Source organism: Pituophis catenifer, unplaced genomic scaffold, assembly GCF_029215685.1.
Source record: "Pituophis catenifer annectens isolate HBS135680 unplaced genomic scaffold, rPitCat1.0.hap2 SCAF_1, whole genome shotgun sequence".
Taxonomy (NCBI): domain Eukaryota; kingdom Metazoa; phylum Chordata; class Lepidosauria; order Squamata; family Colubridae; genus Pituophis; species Pituophis catenifer.
In genome coordinates this window covers 296,833,322-296,855,120 of record NW_027256881.1, presented here as the reverse complement: position 1 = coordinate 296,855,120, position 21,799 = coordinate 296,833,322, and the positions used below count along the sequence as shown (strand labels likewise).

The window sequence follows — 21,799 nt, the reverse complement described above, 5'->3', positions numbered from 1 at the left end:
TCTTTCAAGTTGACCTGATGTAAAGCCAAATTGTAACACACAAAAACAGTGATTTCATTGCTGCAACATGAGTAACCTTACACATCTGAGGTGATTAAATGTTGAGAAAAGAAAAATTATAATTTCAGTGAGTTTGTGATTAGCATCCATGCTAATCTATTCGGGTGGTATAAGCTGAATATCTGGGAGGGGTGATGATTTATGAGATGATTCAGATAATGGTGCCTGCTGAGTGATGAAAGCATAGACAGGAACTGCATCACCTCTGTAAAAGTTAAACAGGAAAAAAAATCAGGAGTGATATACTGTATATTTGGGTGTCCTCTGTATCTTAGCCTTAAAATTCCAAATGTCATCAAGAATATAGCTACATTTTTATTCTTGGAACAAACATTTCTCAGGTTGTAACTCCATTTATTCAACTTACCCCTTAGGACCATGATGGCGAACCTATGGCACGTGTGCCAGAGGTGACACACAGCGCCCTCTCTGTGGGCACATGAGCCGTCGCCCCAGTTCAGCTCTGCCACACGTGTGCGTGCCTCCTGCCAGCCAGCTGGTCTTCAGGTCTCTGCTGTGCATGCACTGGGGGGGGCACATGAACATGGAGGCATGTGGGGGAGCCGCATGCATATGCATTTTGGGGGGTTCAGGTGCATGCATGCTCATTCGTGCACACACGTGCGCTTTGGGCACATGAAAAGAGCCTTGATGGTACAGTGGTTAATGAACCCTGTTATTAACACAGCTGCCTGCAATTTCTGCTGGTTCGAATCTCTCCAAGGCTCAAGGTTGACTCAGCCTTCCATCCTTTCTAAGGTAGGTGAAATGAGGAGCCAGTTTGTGGGGGCAATAAGCTGACTTTGTATAAAAAATATACAAAAGAATGAAGGCTATTGCTTAACGCATTGTAAGCCGCCCTGAGTCTCCGGAGAAGGGCGGCATATAAATCAAATTAAAAAAAAAAAAAAAAGATTAGCCATCCGGAAAAGGTTAGCCATCGCTCCCTTAGGAGTTGCTCTTTAGGAAACTTGATTTTAGAGAATGAGTCATAATGAACTGATACCTAAACTCCAAAGTAATTATTACTGCTACACAAACATTACTGCAGGTATAAACAATACCAGAGAATAAAAAACAAAAATGGGTAAAGACAATTTCAATTACTATCCTATTCAACATATTTAGTGCTAATGTTATTCAGTTATAGGGTTATTCAGGAATTTTTCCTCTTCACTAAAATTTAACATTTCTTTCGCATCATTAGAGCCTGCCAAAATAGCTCCTTTGTTCAACAAAAAAAGCAACTAGAGTCTAGAGGTATTGTGCCCATTCTTAAGGCCAAGAAAATGTCCAGACCTTATTTATCTTCCCCTTTTATTTCCAGCCTTCCAAAATTAGATCCCACAACAATGTGGGATCAAATTTTCTGTGGGGAAGTAAAAGAGACGATGAATTCAAAAGTGGGCCTCTTTAATTATAATTTAATGTAATTTAATAAATTGGGATAATAAATAAATTCTTATAGGAAAAACTATTGGATGGCAGCTAGAATATTGCCAGCTCCCCCATTGTCAGTTCCCCATATTCCTGCATCCAGAGTGAAAATATTAAGGAATGTTAAGAATTGCAGATGGTCTTCATCAGGAGTGGGTTTTACTTATCTTTACTACCAGTTCACAATGGGATCGTGCAACAGGATCTGCGCATGTGCAGATCGCCGATGATGACATCCGGGGCAGTGGGCAGGGCCTCCTGCCAGTTTTACTACTGGTTATTGCGAACCGGTCCGAACCAGGGGCAACCCACCACTGCTCTTCATGCTTTGTGTGCTTTTTCTATTTTGATTAGCAACACAAATGTACATTATCTTTAATAGATTATGTGTGTGCATCTATTACTATGGAGCCTCCAATACAAAGAAGAACTGTAGTGCTTCTATGCAGAGTAAAAGCAGGTTGTTTTAATACATACATCAGAATAGCCCTGCACTGATCCTTTCTCCCATACATCTATTAACAAATTGAATACTTCATACTTCTGCCAACATTTCTAGGGTCTATATTATGTTTTGTAGAAAGTATGTTAGTTATCTTGAAATTTGTAATATAAATCATCATCATAAATAATTACACACATTCAACAGCCAGATGTGCACAGAGGTCAGTCTCACTTATACAAGTACTATCTAAAGTAGTAATAAAATGTTTAAATTAGTTAGATAAAACATTATGTTGGAAGAAAAAAACATGCACAAAACATACTGCCCTGAAAGTTATTACTTGCACATGTCCAACTCTGCAGAAAAACAATAAACCAGAATCAGACACAACAAAACCAAAAAACTCATCCCTTGGAAGCAATATTCATTCAGTATGTAAAGTATTAGAAAATTAATTAAAATTAATAAATAGATGTAATCTCTTACTCAGATGCCTTTGTTTCTGCAAAATTAAAATTGCTTGGTGTTACTGGAACCAAAATTTGACTGTATTTCCTATGAAACAGAAATTATAGAATAAATGGTGAGTTAATGAGGCCTCAATTATTATTTTTTATTTGCATACTATAACCCTTGTTGCAAGAGTTGAATGAAATGAAAGTAAATAATATTGATGTGTTTTTTTTCCGTTTCAAGATTTCGTTTGAAACTTTTATCACTGATTTGGTAAACAATAATCAAAGGTTTTATAATCTGCAAAGAAATGATGGAGTCAATATGATAAAAGTGTCGTCTCCTTTCCATCTCTCACAAAATAGCAAAAATGTCCCTGATCTCTACTAGAAGAGCTATGTTCATTCTAGATTGTAATGTGCCATGATCAATGTAAATAATAGTTGAAATTGTTATCTAATTATTCAATAGGTAGGTAATTTTCTGAATGAACCATTCCCAATTGTCTTTCATTACTTCATCCATTTATTGAGACTCTGATATAAATAATTTTCTGGGACTGACCCACTTTCAGTTAACAGGACATGCAAATGGCATGCAAATTTCATCAAGACAACAGTGATAAACAACCACTTCCAGTTAAAGGTTAAAGGCATGGATTAGGACTAGGGAAATCCACGTTCAAATGGAAGCTCAGTGGGTGGCTTCGGGCCAATCACTTCTCTTAGTCTAATTCATCTCACAACCTTCATATGGGGAAATAAAAGAATGAGTGTGCTATACTGCCTTAAGTGCCTGAAGAAATGGCAGAATTATAAACCTTATAATAAAAAAGTACTGAAATCTGAATCTTGTGTTTAGAGCTATATTTTCCCACCAGATTGGCTCTGCTTCATAGCATGGAAACAAAGATAAAAATTAATTTATGGCAGGAAATACAAAACTTGCATTTTGAAAGTATTTAAATGTTATTAGACAAAAAAGACATAAGTTTGTAATCTGCTATAACTCTGCAAAAAGGCTCTGCCAGTTCTAATACTCTATAGGAGCAGGGCCATAGCTTCAGTCCTCAACAAATCAGAATCCATCTCTGTTTAGAAATCCCCATGAAGTACAATACCTCAGGAAAGCATTTTTAAGAACTCCTAAAACCACTTATTTCAAGAATTTGATGCCAATTTTTCAGATCTTTTTTGATGTACAGGATATAATTTTAATCAATCACTAAACATTAATTGTTCATAAATAACCAAGACTCCTGGTGTTAATTCCATAGCAATTAACAAAGACAAGCCTTACACTCTCCATTAGTAACCCTGTCTCTCTTATTTTCTTCTTTCATTTTTGTTCATGTAATTACTACCGTAGTTGGGTTCATAGATGTTAAGATAAGATCAAAGAAACCATATATCGAATTAACTTGTTATACAGCTCCACCTACTCTTCTTTAGCAATTGTTTGTGACATAATAAATTAATGTTAAACAAACCATGGATTAATTCAAAATGTGAATCAATCACTCAATGATACTGATACTCTATAAAGCTCACTGGTAGTAAATATTAATTATAATAGGTTTTCTCTTTTACAACTGTCTATAAGATCCACTAATTCAGAACTGTATATATAGGTTGCTATGATTCAAAATTATATCTATAACTCATAGTGTCTCCACTTTGAAACGTTGATTTCTAAATATACAAAGGACATCTGATTCACAAGCAGCCATGTATTTTTCTGATGCTTATTTTCTAGCTATTCACTAGAATAGCAGTGGATAAGAAATACACAGATGAAAATGTCTATAACAGTACATATTTTAAACTAAATAGCCATTTTTTTGTGGTAGCAATTTTCCATATTTAAAATTTAGCATACATGTAATAAGCTAGGAAATAAACTACAATTTGGATGAATCCTTAAAATTTTACAACTCTAGATAATTTAATAAATAGGACTTTACCGGTGTCTTAAGCCATTCATTTTTGCAAACAGTAACCTCAATACTCTTTCCTTCTGCTCCCAGGTCAGTTCAGAAATGTCCACTTTCCCCTTCTGAATATTTGTCCTATACACACACAAAAGATGTCATGAATCACAGCTTATCAGTATAATCAAAGCAGTCACTAAAACTGCAACTAGTGCTTACAGTCTTCCTTCAGATTTCCTTTGCTTTACAGACCTGCAAAGGTCATAAATGTGAGAACAATGTTTTTCACTGTTGTAACTACAAATTGCAATTGCTAAATGAGGACTATCGTATTCTTTTTGACATTGTTAGTGATCCTAGAATGGTTATTTGATCACAAAGATTTTCCACTTCGGATAACATATCTTTAATAAGGATTTAATTGGTGATGAATTCTGCATGCCTGTCCCTTTTTTAATATTTAAAATCTTAAAACGCCTGAAAAAAGCTGTTCAAGTGCATAATCATGCAATCCTGGACAGTAGTACTATCCAAAAACAAATGTAAAGAATAAATCCAGGAAAAGAAGTCAAAAGATCAATTTTAAGGCCTAGTGTTCCATTCTGTCACTACATGATTTTGTAGGATAGAAAAAAAATAAGCATTTACAGAAAGCAAACACTTGACTAAACATATTTAAATTTCACCTACTCAGATTTTAAAACACTTTCAATAATTTTTTCTTAAGAAAAAATTGAAAAATGTTCTTTACACAATGATGTTGGAGCCAAAACAAAACTAGTATATTTCATCCTTTGAAATCTGATGAGATATTTCATTGGATCAGAACTGCCATTATATCATACTAAAAATGATAAAATTGTAGAAAAAATACATAATAGAAAAATGGCATTCATTTTGTCTCTTATATGAGTATTCAGAAGTCTGAAAGTGTAATTTGAATGTATTCAATTTCCAGAGATCAAAACCTCATATTACATTAAATGGCCACAAATCTATCACTACAAATCAAATCTGGTCACATAAGCTTATACACAGAGTGGAATATGATGAGGAAAAACTACATAAGTCTGAGTTGGACAGTATACCTGACAAAATATTTTTCTGGTTCCTTCTTCCTGTCTAAAATATTGTTTGAATTTTAATGCTATTGGTATATTTTAAGGAGCTGACTTTTTAGGTTATAGAAGTAAAGAAAACTTAGCTTTATTATTTTCTAATGAAGATAGTGGAAATAATGATAAATTATATATAGATGGAAATCAAAGGCATAGGATAATCTTTTTTTATTCAGGATTCTTCTTTTCAATTTGATTTGCTTTGCCAGCATTAGTTATTATAACATATACTACTGCACATGGAATTATTTCTTTTTCCTATCCCAAAATATTCTAAACCAAGCTATGTTATTCCAAAGGAACTTCCTTTCAGTTTCTTATTACTAATAGTGAAAGTGACCAGAAACTAAAACTTCCAAAAATTCCACCACATGTACCATTTCTCTGCTTCCAAAAGGTCCATTTGCACACTATTTGTGCTATATGCACTGTCATTAAATGTTCTGATTCTGGGGTATTCCTCTTTCCCTGCAAATGCTGCCATCATTTTCCTTTGATAGGCGGCTTGGGCCACCTGCTTGTAACACTTTCTGCTGCTTATAATCTCTTGTTTGACTTGCTCCAGAGCATCTAAGAAGAATTTCTCCACTTCTGTCCTTTCATTCAAGATGTTTCTGGCTAATTTCTTCACTCTACTCATTTCTCTTTCTTTCATTTCCAACAGCTGCTCCAGCTTTTTAATTTCTGTTCGAGCTGCTTGGTTCTGTACCAAAGCCTTCTCTTCTGTTTTTTTAATTTCTATTTTAAATTCTCCAGCCATATAATTAACTGCTTCTTCTAGTTTTTTAACCTTGTTTTGAAGTTCCTGGATTAGTGTTTTCTGCTGAGTAATTTGTAGAACCTTCTCCTTAATCAAAAGGTCTTTGGTTTCCTTAAAAAACAAGGAACAAGGAAGACAGAAAATTATTGGTAAACATTAATCAATTTTTTAAATTATCAAAATGGCAAATAAGAATTGGTCATGAATGTATCATTTGCCAATCCTGTTTCATGTATTTGAAGAACGTGTCTTCTATCAACGCTGAATCCTTCCAGATAGGATGTAACATTATTAGATATTAATTCTTTGGAACAAATTGACTGTAGTTTCCCTGCTAACCAAACCATAATTAAAAGAGTTGTTCAACTGAAATAAATGTCAAAGTACTTGGAAAAATGATGACTGAGAAGGAATATATTTGAGATGTATAAAATCATATATGCCATGAAAAAAATTGTCAGTTTTCACAAACTGGGAGTTTATACCACTTTCTGAAAAGACCAGAAAGTGGTATAAGTGGAAAAGTGGAAAAGAAAGTGGAAAAGAATCAAGTATCATCTAATGAAGTTGATTGGAAGGAGATTTAACATAGATAAAGTATTTCACATAACACATAATGGAAATCAGAGCTTGATTTCATGACGGCCTATTTCAACAAGCCTAGAGAAATCTAGGCAAGATCTCCTGCCTAAGCAGGGAGTTGGACTAAAAGACCTCCAAGGTCCCTTCAAACTCTGTTATTCTATTCTATTCTATTCTATTCTATTCTATTCTATTCTATTCTATTCTATTCTATTCTATTCTATTCTATTCTATTCTATTCATAACATAACATAACATAACATAACATAACATAACATAACATAACATAACATAACAACATAACATAAATTTTCTGATTAAATTAGAACTTTTGGTTTCCTGGCTGGTGTCTTAATCACTAGACTATATTGGCCCATATACCATAATATGATAATTGATACAATATATGATATAATACAATATATGCTTATGATATACATATGATATACTCATGATAGCAGTTTTCCAATACTTGAAGAGCTACCACTGGAAGAGAGCATTAATTCATTCTCCATATTGCTGAGGATAAGACATGAAGCAATGGGTGGAAGTTCAAAGGGGGAGATCCAAGGTAGAAATAAGGAAGAATTTCTGGACAATAACAACTGTTAAGAATGGAACAGTTGTATGTTGTTTCTGTATTCTTTCCAATGGCAAACTTTGTTCCAATGAGCCTAAGCAGAACAACTGAAAAAATGGACTCATAACCCAAAGTAAGTGAAGACTTTTGAAACATTTGACTATCATGAACGAGTTTCAAACTCCAAATTCAGATCAATGACATCTGAGAGTTTTGAAGATTTATTTTGAGGGTCTTTCCATGATCTTTGAGATATCACAAAGGACAGTCATAGTGCCAGAGGATTGGAGAGAAGCAAACATTATTTATATCATCAAAAAGAGGGGAAAAGAGAACCTAAGTTATTAGATATTGGTCAACTTGATGCTGATACTGGGCAACAGCTTGGAAAACACCACAGAGTTATATAGTTGTTTCTGTAACAAACAAAGTGCAAAATTAAGATTGCTTTGAACTGTAGCCTGAGCCAGCAGAGCAATTTCTTTTAAATCTGTTATCTATAACAGCAATTTTATCTAAACTTATTTTGAAGCTACCTTGATTAAGTATTGTAAGTAATGCCATATTCATTTCCAAATCTCAACATAACCACACACACACACACACACACACACACACACACACACACACGGTTTTCAATAAGTGACTAAGAGAAACTCTCAAAAATTGCCAATCCATTTACATAAAATTTTTCCCAAGATATCCAAAATGATAAATTCTTCAGTGTCTCTGTTTAGAAAAACTGTATTACTAATATAGTAACTGTATTACATTAAAGGAAGAATAAAAACCTTTTCCTGCAAGTGAAAGGCATTGCTCTCCTCCAATTTTTCTTTGATATTTTGTAACTCTTCTGTCTCCTTCATGTGATAATCAAGAGCCTCTTGAAGACGAACATTCTCTGTAAAAACCGCTCGTCCAGCATTATCCAACTGCCTGAATAAGAGCAAAATGATCCAGCAATTGGTATCAAATTTTCTGAGCTAATTCTAATATGTAACATGTAAATGGAAAGTCTGCCTTCACAATGGAACTTTATCAATTTATCTCCATGCTCTAGTCTAGAGGATCCCCAACAGTGGGGATTAGTTTTTGAGTCCAAGTCCAAAAGAAGCGTCTTTCACATATTTCATTACAGAAGAAATTCTAACAGCACAATGATTTTAGCTCCTTTATTTAATATTTCACAATACAAAAAATAAATTCAGAATGAAGTGATACAGATCTATTTAAGGACATACCGTGTTTCCCTAAAAATATGACCCGGTCTTATATTTTTTTTGCCTCCAAAAGAGGCACCAGGACTTATTTTCAGGGGATGTCTTCCACTGTCTCACCTTGTGGTGGCGGCACCAACAGCCCTGCCCAGCAGGAGCCTGTGTAGTTGCTGCTGGCCCACTTCTGCGGCCACTTGCCGCCACACATGCGCATCGCCGCCTCCATTTTGCCATCAGAGGCCTTCAGAAAAGGCCCATGATAGCGAAACAGAGGCCGGAGGTGACATGTGCAAGCAGCTGCAGGAGAAATGGGGAGTTATTTTGGATTTAATTTTCTTTTAAATGTATTTTAATGTTTATATTGTATGTTTTTTAATCTTGGCTGTTCACTGCCCCGAGTCCTTCGGGAGAGGGGGCGGTATAAAAATTTAATAAATATAAATATAAATGGACCAGCAAGGCGAGGCAGATGGGTGTGCGAAGCCTGGCTGCAACTGTCTGAAGGTAAGCAGCTCCACCCACCCCCCCTTGCTTGATTTTTACCCGTGTGCCTCACCCCACCCCGTGCAACCAGGTGCAACAGAGAGGTCAGGGTCTTAATTAGGGCTTATTTTGGACATAGGGCTTATTTTGGGCACACGTAAAAATCAAACTAGGTCTTATTTTTGAGATAGGTCTTATTTTTGGGGAAACATAGTATTAGGGTTACTTTCAGCTTGGCACCCTATTTTTTTCCAGGAATGAAGCATGTATTGATTTCCCAGAACCATTCATATTTCTTCTTCTTCTTCATCATCATCATTCATATTTACCAAAATAGGAATACAGAGATCAATTAAGTCTTACGCAATGGCTTCATGATGGGCTCTTTCGGCCAGCATTATAATTTTTTTCTCTGCTTCTCTTTCCAGACGTTGCTGAAAGAAAGTAAAGTAAAGTAAAAGTATACATTCATTACTGCAGGGATTAGATACATTGAAGCTCTATGTCTACTATTCCCAAAATACTCTACCTTTTCTTCAATGAACTTTTTCTCCAACATACTAATAGTTTCCTGATGTTCTTTTTTTGTGATATCCAAGGTATCTTTCAGCTAGAATTTAAAGAAGCATTTAATTATAATGTAGTCATCTAGAAGACAATTCAACCAATACTTTCTACAGAAAAATTGCACAGGCCTGCATTTATTTATCTATTTGTATCCCACGTTTATTATTTTTACAAATAACTCAAGGTGACAAGTATATCTGACAAAACTTCCTCCTATTTTCCCCCAACAACAACTCTGTAAGGTGAGGTGGGCTGAGAAAGAGTGACTGGCCCAAAATCACGCAGCTGGCATTCATGGCTAAGGTGAGAGTTGAACTGGGTTGAACTTGCTTTCTAGTTTGGTGCTTAGCAACTAGACCAAACTGGCTTTCCAGGACTGGATTATTCTAGGACATCTCACATTTAGATTTTCTCCAATTGTTTTTCAGATTTGTAGTTTTTAACCTATCATCTCTTACTTAGTAAAAAAAAACAAAAAAGATCCCCAATAGATCAGCAACTCATAAATACATACCAGTATATAATGAGCACTATTTAGAGATATAAACTTGTCTCTCATTTTAACATAACTTTTCTCTTCTAGAGGTATTGCCGAAATGATTGTTCTTTGAGATACCTGTTGAAATACCTGTTCTGCCAGATTTGACAGTTGAATTTCTGCAAAGTAATATTTTACTGTCCTATTATAATTATAACGACTGTTTTGATACATATTTCACAACTCTATGTCACTACTGGAAGCTACATCTGTCTATCATAGGAACTATCAATAAAGGAAGAATATAAGGCCCTTCTAAAAATTAATGTAAAGAATAAACTTACGTCTTCTAATTCTTTCTCCAAAAGTGCTTTCTTTTTCCGAAATTCTTTGACCATCTTAAGTTCAATCTGAATTAGACCAATTTCCTTAGCCTTTCGATGAAATTTCTCCTCCAACTCTTCTAACTGTTTAGCGAATAGTTCTGCCTACAAATTTAACATCTTTTAGCTCAAATAAAATATCTAGGCATAGATCTAAAACTAGTTAAACAGTATGAAAAACAAACATGTCATTTTAGTGCAATCTTTAAAAGCAATTAAAAACAATCCATCCCCAGATGAAGGTTACTGCTAAAGAACTAAAATAACTATTAATAAAATAAAACTGCAAAATAGCTGCAAATAAGGGCTTTATCAGTTTCAAGACAGTTCTATCTTGGATTGTATGAACCAACTGCTGAGAATTGAGGATTACAACTTTCTTAGAGCTTGATGCAAGGTATGTTTACTTGGAAGTAACTCACTTAGATGCCAACAATTTAGTCCATCAAAAAAGCACATGTTTGGCTTTATTACCTCAAGGAGAATATCAGCATACTTGGACCCTACTTTTTCATTTTTTTCTAGCAAAATAAGTTTCAAAAAATGTTTAAAGAATTAGTAACAAAGTGAGTTTTAAAAATAATTAATTTTGTATTTTTAGTGCAAAATAATCTTATGTAATTTATGTAGATAAATTTAACATTTATCTGTCATGCCTGATGCTTAAGACATGCTAAGCCTAATCTGCAGTGTCCTTTGTTACCAAAAGTGTCAGAAGAAATGTCCATTCACCGCTAGTTCACTTTCCTCTTTGGCTCGGAGCTTCAATTCATTCACCTGCTGTTTCAGCTTCTCAATCTAAATATTAAAAACATAAAGTTGATAAAGAAGTCAATAATTCCCCCTGATAACAGCCAGAAGCCAATAACTGTTGAATGAAGGGATGCAAAAATTAAAATCTCCAGAAAGCCTTTCTTCTGGCATAAATCCATATTCTTCATATTCTAGCAACAGGATTTTTTGATGTTATAAGTACTGAGAAAAATGTTCTTAACAAATGAAAGGCATAGCAAGTCATTAAATGCCATTGTTTCATTTTTCAAAAGTATGCCCACAGCTAGCCATGATTCCCAAAAATAGGACAATGGAAAACCCAACAATTAGCATGGAGACCTTTCTATGATGTCTTTACATTAAAATCACAGATGACCTTTGAGCAAAAATCTAACTGATTGTTTCCTACCATCTCTTACACCAGGAAAAGCACCCAGGGAGGACAGGCCAGGACCCAATGTTCAAGCTTTTCAAGGTTTCAAGTGCGATTCTAACCCACTCATGACAGATGTGGAATATACGGTATTATCAAATTCCATGTCCAAACGTCAGAGTCAAAAGAAAGCTACACGCTATACAGGGAGTAGTGTGCTAATCAGAATAGAATGGAATGGAATGGAATAGGAATAGGAATGGGAATAGAATTAGAAGAATTAGAATTAGAATTAGAATTAGAATTAGAATTAATAGAATAGAATAGAATAGAATAGAATAGAATAGAATAGAATAGAATAGAATAGAATTAGATATTCAGCAGAGTGATGGCCTAAGGAAAAACTATCCTTGTGTCTAGTTATTTTGGCCTGCGCCCTGCAATGCCCTGTAGCACCACCCAGAAGGAAGCAGTTGAAACAGTTTATATCCAGGATGTGAAGGGTTGCAGATATGCTCTTAGTCCTCCTTCTGACCCACGCAATACACAGGTCTTCTATGGAAGGCAGGCTAATTACATTTACAGGTAGTCCTCGACTTACAACAGTTCATTTAGTGACAGTTTGAAGTTACAAGAGTGACTTATATGACCATTTTTCACACTTATAACCATTGCAGCATCCCCATGGTCACATGATCAAAATTCAGATGCTTGGCAACTGATTCACATTTATGTCAGTTGCAATGTCCTGGAACCACGTTGCAACCTTCTGACAAGCAAAGTCAATGGGGAACCAGATTCACTTAACAACCGTGTTACTAATTTAAGAACTGCAGTGATTCACTTAACAACTGTGGCAAGAAAAGTCATAACATGGACAAAACTCACTTAACTAATTTCTCACTTAGCAACATAAATTTTGGACTCAATTATGGTCATACGTTGAAGATTATCTGTATTCTTTCTGCAGTCTTAACTATCCATTGGAGTATTTGTTCTGTTTGGTTGCTCTGCCAAACCCAGCAATTAATAGTGGTTAATGCTGTACTTTTTTTCCAGGGCATTTCTTCATTCTGAAATTTATTTATTTATTAAATTTATGTGCCACTCATCTCCCTATCCAAAGTGACTCTGGTGCAAATGGTGCACACCTCACAATTACTGCATTGCAGTTGAGATGATGATATTTATGCATTTACATTTAATATTGAAAGCATTGGGTGTAATGTAAATACAGTAATAATTCAAGCCAAATCCACAATTTAAAGAAATCAATAACTGACATTTGCCCGTGAAACCACAGCCTGACAGATTAAAGAGGGGCAAGCCTACACTTTGTCTGAAATGGGTTTCCTGCCTGAGCAAGGGGGTTGGACTAGAAGACCTCCAAGATCCCTTCCCACTCTGTTCTGTTCTGTTCTACACCTACCAGGTCTTCCTTCTCCGCTTCTTGCTTTTTGAGGCAGGACAGCACGTCGACCGTATCTTTCTCCAGCCGCCGCTGCTGCCGTTCCAGCTCTTCGTTGTCCCGGGCGAGGCGGCGAGCAGCCTCGCGGTACTCTTTGCGGGAGATCTCCGTTACCTCCAACCTGGCCTCCCATAGCGCCGCTGCGGCTTTAGCCCTTTCGGCCTCGGACTCCTCCTTCAAGTTCCTCGGGTCTACTCTGCTCTTGCCCGCGGCGTCTTTCTTCCCCCTGAGAAGAGCAACGCGACGCAAGTGAAGGGTTGGTTTAACCGACTAGCCCCGGCCAGCAGCCCCCAACCACCTTCGTTAGGAGAGCACCTTCCAAGATACCTACTTCCCTCCTTTCGCGCCTTTGTCTTGCGCGGTTTTCCCTGTCATGTCAGCAGGCGTGGGCTTTTTCTAGAGATTGCCTTCCTTCTTAAAGCGACTCCGTTGCCATGGAAACCACGCGTCGCGGGAAAATGAGGCAGGGCTGATGCGCCCGTGACGTAACGCGCAGTGTATTGACGTGACACGCGGCACCGGTGAGATGTGGAAAGCTGAAGGTTCGGAGAACATGGTGAGTGAAAACTGGGCTCTGGGGTTAATGAGCGGTGGGTGGGAAGCGGTATCTTTCCCTAACCCAGGGCCGCCGACACGGGAGTCGAACCAAATTTCTCCTGTCTTTCTCCTTGCTCCTGTCTTTCGGTGCACTCCTGACTGCTCTTAACCTCTCGAGCTGTCCCTTATCTTGGTCTGAGCGATATTTCTCGTTGCATTTCATGTATTCTAAATATTTCTAACTCCCGTGTTTCGATAGCTTTGTATTTTCTGTATTTTCGCTCACTGTTTAGAGAGCTGTCTCCTTTCACACGCACTCAACCCATGATGATCTTTTAAATAATCCATAAACGGAATTAAAAGGCTTTTGTTCTTCGGATTGTCATTTGGGCATCATTCAGTACAAAAGAACTGGCAAGATATAATAGCGCACAACCCAAAATAATTCCATTCTTAAGTCTCAACAGTAAACTTTTTTTTTTAAATGCTTCTCTCACTTTATCAATCCTGCTCTTTATTTCCACAGTATGATCTCATGTAATTCTGTAGGGCTCAATTGACAAGTACTTGGCATGTATCTTCCGATGCTAATTTAACCTTTCATCTACCCAGTCTGAAAATTTCTGCATAAATATTTTACGTGAAAAGGAAAAGTGGTTCATCTCTTTTTACCCATATTTTTATTTCTAAAAATATAACAGGTCATTGATTACAGCAAAAACAAGTCACGTGTGATTTCTTTACATACGAATTCCAGTTCAGATATGCTCAGTATGCTGCTATTCTTGAAAATGATGTTGCCTTTTTTTCACAAATTTCAGTTGTTTCAGTGTCTCCAAGATTTCTGATATGGTATTTTAAAGACACTTAAGTTCCAAGTAATTATACCAATCTTGGGATCGTAGGTGTTCTTACAAGATTCTTACAAGGTTCATATGTGTTCTTACACAATTTGACAACCATAAACCTGAGTAGGAAAGATAAAAGATAATACCACATATCTGGAGCACATTGATTTATTATCTATTTCATTTAGTAAAACTGGACTGCTGAGTATGACAAAATGTGGTAAATGCCTTTGTCTTTTTTTTTTCTATTGACTTTAATCTTTTTGTTGCAATGAATATTCAAGTTGGTAAATAATTTCCTAGGTCAGTAGTTTTCAGTGGAACTTCCTACGTGAAATATGCCCCTTGAACTTCTGCTAGAAAAAACCTCCAACTGGACATTTTTTTTCTTGTTTGCCTTAGATAAATGATAAACCTCTGTTCACAGAAAATGGATTTACTGATATATAATATGCAACTTTCCTGCCTACATGATTAACAGCTAAATATTTTTCATTGTACCCATAGAACAGGTAAGTACATATATGGTTCATATTTCAAGTCCTGAATGTTTGGGGGGGGGGAAGTCTGGAATAGAAAAAAACTGCCAAATTGGAACATTTTATTTGAAGATATGGGGATGAAGGCTAATATCTATGATACATGATATGATATTTATTATAATAATATATGTTATATATAAAAATAAAAATGGAGAGCCAAAGTGTCTTAGTGGCTAAGGTATTGAACCATGGCCAGGGAGTCCTAGGTTCAAGGATACACTTGGCTGTGGAACTCTGATTTTGGGATTCATTCTCCTTCTCCCCCTCTCCCTCTCCTTTTGTCCCTCCCCCCCCATGCTGCTTGTGGGTTATTTTTGTGGAAATAAATGAAAAGAAATCACCAGTACAAACTAATTTGATCTCTTGGATGAATTAAACTAAACTAAAAAGGGGGGAAAAATCAATGCACGTATATTATATTGCAAAATCTCAGTTTCAATGCATTTTAAGGAAGAATCTCTTAAGGGTAATGCAATTTTTAAAAAATTCACGGTGTATACAACTAAATAATAATTGCAAATAAGACATATATATTAGCCATTATTAAACAATATAATATTAGAATTTTATTTTTTAAAGTCCCCCTGAAGAAAAGTCCTTAAAAGGCTTTGGGATTAAGTTTTTGCAATAAAGAATAAAGGTTTTTTCTGTTCTTTTCATTTCTTTACCCCATTCAAAAAGGAGAGGAAGAAAATAAAGACCAGTGTATATGGTGTATTACCAACATTTATAAAAGGGTAGGGAGATTAAGAGATTATGATAAAGGTTTTACAATAAAAATATTTTTAGATGGAATTTGTAAAAAGAAGATAGATTACATTGCATACATTCACTATTTCTAGATTTTAAAAGTTTCCAATTAGATCAAATTTCCTTAGTCTATGTAGAGCCATTTTTGTAGATTAGATTAAAATTTTAGCATCATATTTTTCTAATTATACTTTTAAATCCGATATAGTTTGACAACAAGGTACTTGGAGCAACATATGAACAATACTTTAGGTTTTATATGGGTTAGAATGTTATGCATTAGAAACCTAAGATTTAGGTTTAAATTCAAAATTCATTTTGGCAAATACAGACTCAGTGTTCTTATGCCTGCCCAATTTCCAAAGAAATATATAGATAATAGTTATTGTATCTTGGGCATGTATTGCTATACGTTTCTTGCCCCTATTTTTCATGAACATAATAATTTGATTTTTTTAAACAAGTTATAAATTAAACCAGCAAAAAAAAAAAAAATAGTAGCAAAATTTTTTTCAATTAATTATTAGGAGAAACTTTGTTAGTAGAACGATTGGATTAAAAAGTAACTGCTTAAGGGACTGTGTCATAGTTTGTGAGTAGGAATAAAGTTGAAAGAGTAGCAATAAAAGTTTAACACATGATACGACAAGAAAATGGAAGAAAAGTAGAATAGACTTGAGTTTTTTTGAATAACAGGAGATAGAAAATTGAAACAAGTTGGAGGATGGATGCTGAAGCAATAAAGAATCCAGCAATTAGGGATTCAGATACTAGTACCGATCACATGCCAGTGAACTGTTCTAATCAGCAGATCTCTGGTAATTGTGAAAAATGATTGCATAAGATAAAGGTTGACATTTATTAAAAAAAACCAGAGCACACCAGAGTTAATAACCAGCAAGGATCCACTGTGGAAGAGAAATACCTGTGAAAAGCATAGTAAAACAAATAGCACAGCGGGGGAAAGGGGACCTGAATGGAGGAAGAAATGGTTTTAAATTTTAAATACTTTGTTTTAATGTGAAGAAATCTATAGAGCTGTTACGTTATGGCTGTTGATCTTGTAGAACTCAACTATGGGTGGTTTGTAACAATAGCAAAGACAATAAAACCAAGCATCTGACCCACAATCTCTAGCCCATCAAACTTTACAATTGCTGGTTTCCAGTGTGTTGGCTTCAAATTATTTAGGCACTGGGGAATTTACTAGAAGCAACAATGTTCATAAATTCTCTCCTGCTACAGAAACTTAAATCATAAAATCTGAAACGATCTTCTGTTTTCCTTAATTAATGTGCATTTCAGTCTGAGATTTTAGCATAATTTAGCTTTTGTGAATTTCCTGTGCTGAATTTTTCTTTAAGCAGATTTGTTTATCCGTTACTGTGTCAACATTTTCTGAAATCTTATAGGATGCAAGTGTGTTTCTGCACATCAAACACAATTAATGGGAGAGTTTGATTTGAAAGAAAAAGCACAAAACAGAAATGATCCTGAACCATAAATTGGATATGAAGGGGGAGGGCACCACAACTAAATGCATTGTTTTGTTCTGCCTACTTAGTGTCATCAACAGAATGTACAATTCCCATTGTTGGTTGTTTTGAATGACACTTGTATTCTGAGCTTTCCTAGCCTTCTCAAAGTGATAGCTAGAATTATAGCAAAGCTGACTACATTAATTCCTACATTAATTTGGAATGTTCAATATTAACATATAGATACTTTTAAAGAAGCAGAACTTTTGTATTTATTCCATATAGAATTTTAGAACACGGTTGTAACTGTTTCATAGATTTAAAGAAGCAGACTTAAGTGTAGTGGTTTGTCCTTGTATTAGTGATAAAATCACCTTTTGGGGATGTGGGAAGTTTCTGTGTTGGCTGACTTATTTAACATGATTTTTCTGATGTATATAATGTTATCTTCAGGAACCTCTACAATCTGGAATTCTTGATTCAAACTGCAGTTCCCTGAGGCTCCCAAGCATGATGGGTACTTCCTGGTTCACAGTCATTGCCATATTTGTGTTTTCCTCCATTTATTGTATTGTTTCTCATCCCAAACCGGAGTTATGGTTCCAAGAACTCTTCCCCCTTAAGATGTGTCCAGCCAATACCAGCATGGAAACATTTTATGGCATCATGTTTGATGCAGGAAGCACAGGGACACGAATTCATATTTACACCTTTATTCAGAGAAGCCCAGGTAAGATTGTTGGAAGTTCTCCTGAACATACGTACTTGTGGTGTACATATGTCTGCTAGGTGATTATATTGGTTGACACATCACTTGTAATTTCCCACTGATTATGTTTTGTGGTTTTTAATAAGTTTTAATGATATTATTTTTGTGCTGTTTTTGCATTTGGTATGTTGTTTATTGTTTTTGTAGTTTTTAATTATGTTAGCCATCCAGTCACAAATGTGAGGTGGTTAGTTATATAAATTGAATAAATAAATCATAAAAAATGCTATAACAACCAGACACTTGTCAATGCATTATAAGCAATTATTTGACTAATCTTGATATTAATCACCTTTACTATCCACAAGTTGTTGACTTGACCTCAGCAAGTCTATAAGCAACTCTTAAATTATAATTCAGATAAGATTAAATGTTTCGGGAATTTACTAGACAACCTGTGACCCCCTGAGTCATCCTTTCAGAAATATTTCCTTACCAGAATGCCATCAAAGTGACAAAGCTTTTGATGTAATGCCTTCAGTAAAAAATTGGGATACATTCAAAGATGTGGTTGCCTTGAAAATACCCCATGTTGAATTGTATACCACAGTTGGACATGTCTTATGACATTTTTTATTATGTCATAAACTGTTTCATGATAATGTTGATGTCATAAAATTCTTTATAAAATTTGCTAAATTTCAATTCCATGGAGTCATGGGGCCCAGATTTTCGACACATTCTGCAAATTGGCCATTTGGGGCCCTTAGTTCAAAAGATTTTGCCCTTTCACCCATTAAAGCCTAAAGGAATCAAAATTTTAGTAGTCTGATGAGTAGTGGATGGATCTTTATTTCATAGTCTCTTTTCGCAGTTTCCTTCAGTTTTCTTTATTTCCTTATTTCAATCAATGTTGGTTGGTTTGTGCAAGTTTCTTTGTAAAGAGTTATTGGATCAGTTGTTTAATTGATGTATTTCCCTGAGAAAGATTCTAAAATAGATTAAGTTTAAAAGATGGAAATAGGATATGAGTGCAACTTAATTCTACACATAGAAAAACAAGAAAGGATTATCTTATAGATGTTTAACAACATTCTCTGCTCTTTGATTGCTTAGTATTTCCAGTTGGGTATGTTTTAGTATTGTATTTAATTATATACTATAGTGTCTTAATCCTTGTTATTAATCCTTTATTTTGTTATTAATCCAATACAAGTATTTGCCCTACTTAGGTAATACTGGATTTGTACAGCTGTATTACACTAAAAAATCAAATGTAGTCTTCGAAAAAACTGTCTTCCAAAAGGAGGAAGAGGAGAGATGGTTTTGATCCAGAATTATGAAGCTTCTGGATTTTCATCTCTGTTAGCAAATAAAATGAGAATTAATACAACTAAGGACATCTTAGTCCATTTCGTCATATTTTGCTTTCAGTTTTTGTGTAGTATTACGGCTGGCTGGTTGTGATTATGTTTTATGATGCAATGATGCCCATCTTTTTAGTGGGACAGCTATTATAAATCTAATAATAATGGCACCTTACATCACAATGTTGCTGTTGAGCAATTCATGATATGGATTAGATTTTTCCTCAAGAATATCTCTTCGTATTGCAGTCTTCTTATAATATTTGTTACACAGAACAATTCACCCAGAAATCCCGCATTACCAAGAATTATATATGTACTACAAAATAAAGTTTCTGTTTTCTATATTTTCACTGTAAATCTATTGCTCTGAAAGGTACCTCTTGGTTGAATCTTTGGGACACATTTTGATTAAGAACCACAACCTTCACTAACATATTTCAGTTATTAACTCATTTGTAATCAGTAGAGCAAAATATCATTGAAGTAAATCTATAGCCTTAGATAAAAAATAAGCTTATCTAATATTTTATTTCATATAATTTTTACAGAAAACCCTGCAGAGTTAAAAGGGGAAGTTTTTGAATCAGTGAAACCAGGTCTCTCAGCTTATGCCAGTCAGCCTAAGAAGGTAAGACTTTCTGATGGAAAACAATTTTTCTTTTGGCATTTATTTGGATAGTATGAATCATAAAGGCAAACTACTGATCTGATTTTTCCATTATTGCTTATTCTCACTGGAAAATAGTAATTCTCCAAGCTTTTTCCTATTATCTCTTCCCTAAACCTAACTGGAGATATAAAAGTGATTACAGCAGGAACACTGTAGGTGCAAAGACATTTTGCCATTAACAAATACTACATCTCTCACTCCCAATATAGGTCCATAAACAATGAGAAAATTGACCAAGGTTGGGGCAGGAGAACATAGACGGGACCAGTGGTTTGCCTAATGATATTATTATTATTATTTATTATTATTATTATTTATTGAATTTGTATACCGCCCTACTCCCGAAGGACTCAGGGTGGTGAACAGCCAAATAAAATACATATAATACAAATGTTAAAAAACAATTAAAATACAATTAAATAATTGGCCCAAAAAACAAAATTTAAAACACCCCAATTTATAAGACAAATTTAAAATTTAAGAATTTTAAAACGTTTAAAAAGCTTAAAAGGTTAGGCCAGGCCGGCCTGCTGGAAAAGAAATGTTTTAATGGCACGGCGGAAAGCGCGCAGATCCGGGATCCTCTGTATCTCCGGGGGGAGCTCGTTCCAGATGACGGGTGCCCCCACAGAGAAGGCTCTCCCCCTGGGGACCGCCAGTCGACATTGTTTGGCTGACGGCACCCTGAGGAGCCCCTCTCTATGGGAGCGTACTGGTCGGTGAGAGGCCACTGGTGGCAGAAGGCGGTCTCATAGATACCCCGGTCCTAAGCCATGGAGCACTCTAAAGGTGGTAACCAAAACCTTGAAGCGCACCCAGAAGACCACCGGGAGCCAGTGCAGCTCGCGCAGGAGGGGGGTCACATGGGAGCGCCCCGTCGCTCCCATAACCACCCGCGCGGCCGCATTCTGGACCAGCTGGAGCCTCCGGGTGCTCCTCAAGGGGAGCCCCATGTAGAGAGCATTGCAGTAGTCCAGGCGGGAAGTGACGAGGGCATGAGTGACCGTATTTAACGAGTCCCGATCCAGAAAGGGACGCAACTGGTGAATCAGGCGAACCTGATAAAACGCCCTCCCGGCCACAGCCGTCAAGTGCTCTTCTAAAGACAGCTGTGAGTCCAGGAGGACCCCCAAGTTGCGAGCCCTCTCCGTGGGGGCCAATGACTCGCCCCCAATAGTCAGTGATGGCACCAACTGACTATATCAGGATGTCGGAAACCACAGCCACTCGGTCTTGGATGGGTTGAGCCTGAGTCTGTTCCTCCCCATCCAGATCCGTACAGCCTCCAGGCACCGGGACATCACTTCAAGGGCATCATTGGGGTGGTCCGGGGTGGAGATGTACATCAGCGTACTGATGGTACTTCACCCCGAAACCACGGATAGGGATAGATGTCAAAAAAGGCAATTGCATATTCCTTAAGCTTAGTTCAAGAGGAAAATTTAAAATGTCAAGCTAAAATAAAATAGGTGTGGAAGAAGGAATTGAAGAAGAGAAATATTTAAAGTATGTCTGTAAAGTAAAATTCTGCCCAATCCTATCAGTTTTTTGCTTTTGTTTCTGCTAATCTTTAGGGTGCTGAAACGATCAGAAAATTATTAGAGATGGCTAAAAATGCTGTTCCACCAAGTCACTGGAGCAAGACCCCCGTAGTATTGAAAGCCACTGCTGGTCTGCGGTTATTAGCGGAGCACAAAGCTCAGGCTCTACTCTCGCAAGTAATGTTGGGTTATAATACAAAATTAATGGTGTCATAGAAAAGTGGGGGCCTTTTTCAATCCTTTGCA

At 36.1% G+C, this 21,799-nt stretch overlaps 2 protein-coding genes across 4 annotated transcripts in view; one reads left to right on the top strand and one right to left on the bottom strand.

The window, feature by feature from the left end:
- Nucleotides 1-156: 156 nt before the first annotated feature.
- On the bottom strand, nt 157-13,483 carry BBOF1 (basal body orientation factor 1). The gene is made up of 11 exons (XM_070931402.1): nt 13,440-13,483; nt 13,070-13,334; nt 11,226-11,291; nt 10,455-10,598; nt 9,595-9,675; nt 9,429-9,499; nt 8,157-8,301; nt 5,821-6,314; nt 4,359-4,463; nt 2,429-2,497; nt 157-265 (listed from the first exon to the last, which is right to left on the bottom strand). Exons 1-11 carry the CDS (start codon nt 13,481-13,483, stop codon nt 157-159), a joined length of 1,593 nt encoding a protein of 530 aa, XP_070787503.1.
- Nucleotides 13,484-13,626: 143 nt separating this feature from the next.
- ENTPD5 (ectonucleoside triphosphate diphosphohydrolase 5 (inactive)) overlaps nt 13,627-21,799 on the top strand; it is a 29,121-nt gene continuing 20,948 nt past the window's right edge. For all 3 annotated transcript variants that reach the window (XR_011600221.1, XM_070940722.1, XM_070940708.1), the window contains exons 1-5: nt 13,627-13,664; nt 14,896-15,005; nt 17,717-17,993; nt 19,891-19,970; nt 21,587-21,730. Coding sequence is in view for 2 of the 3 variants with exons in the window: in XM_070940722.1 (XP_070796823.1) it covers nt 17,774-17,993; nt 19,891-19,970; nt 21,587-21,730 (444 nt within the window). In the remaining variant the exon portion in view is untranslated. The remainder of the gene's footprint in view (nt 13,665-14,895; nt 15,006-17,716; nt 17,994-19,890; nt 19,971-21,586; nt 21,731-21,799) is intronic.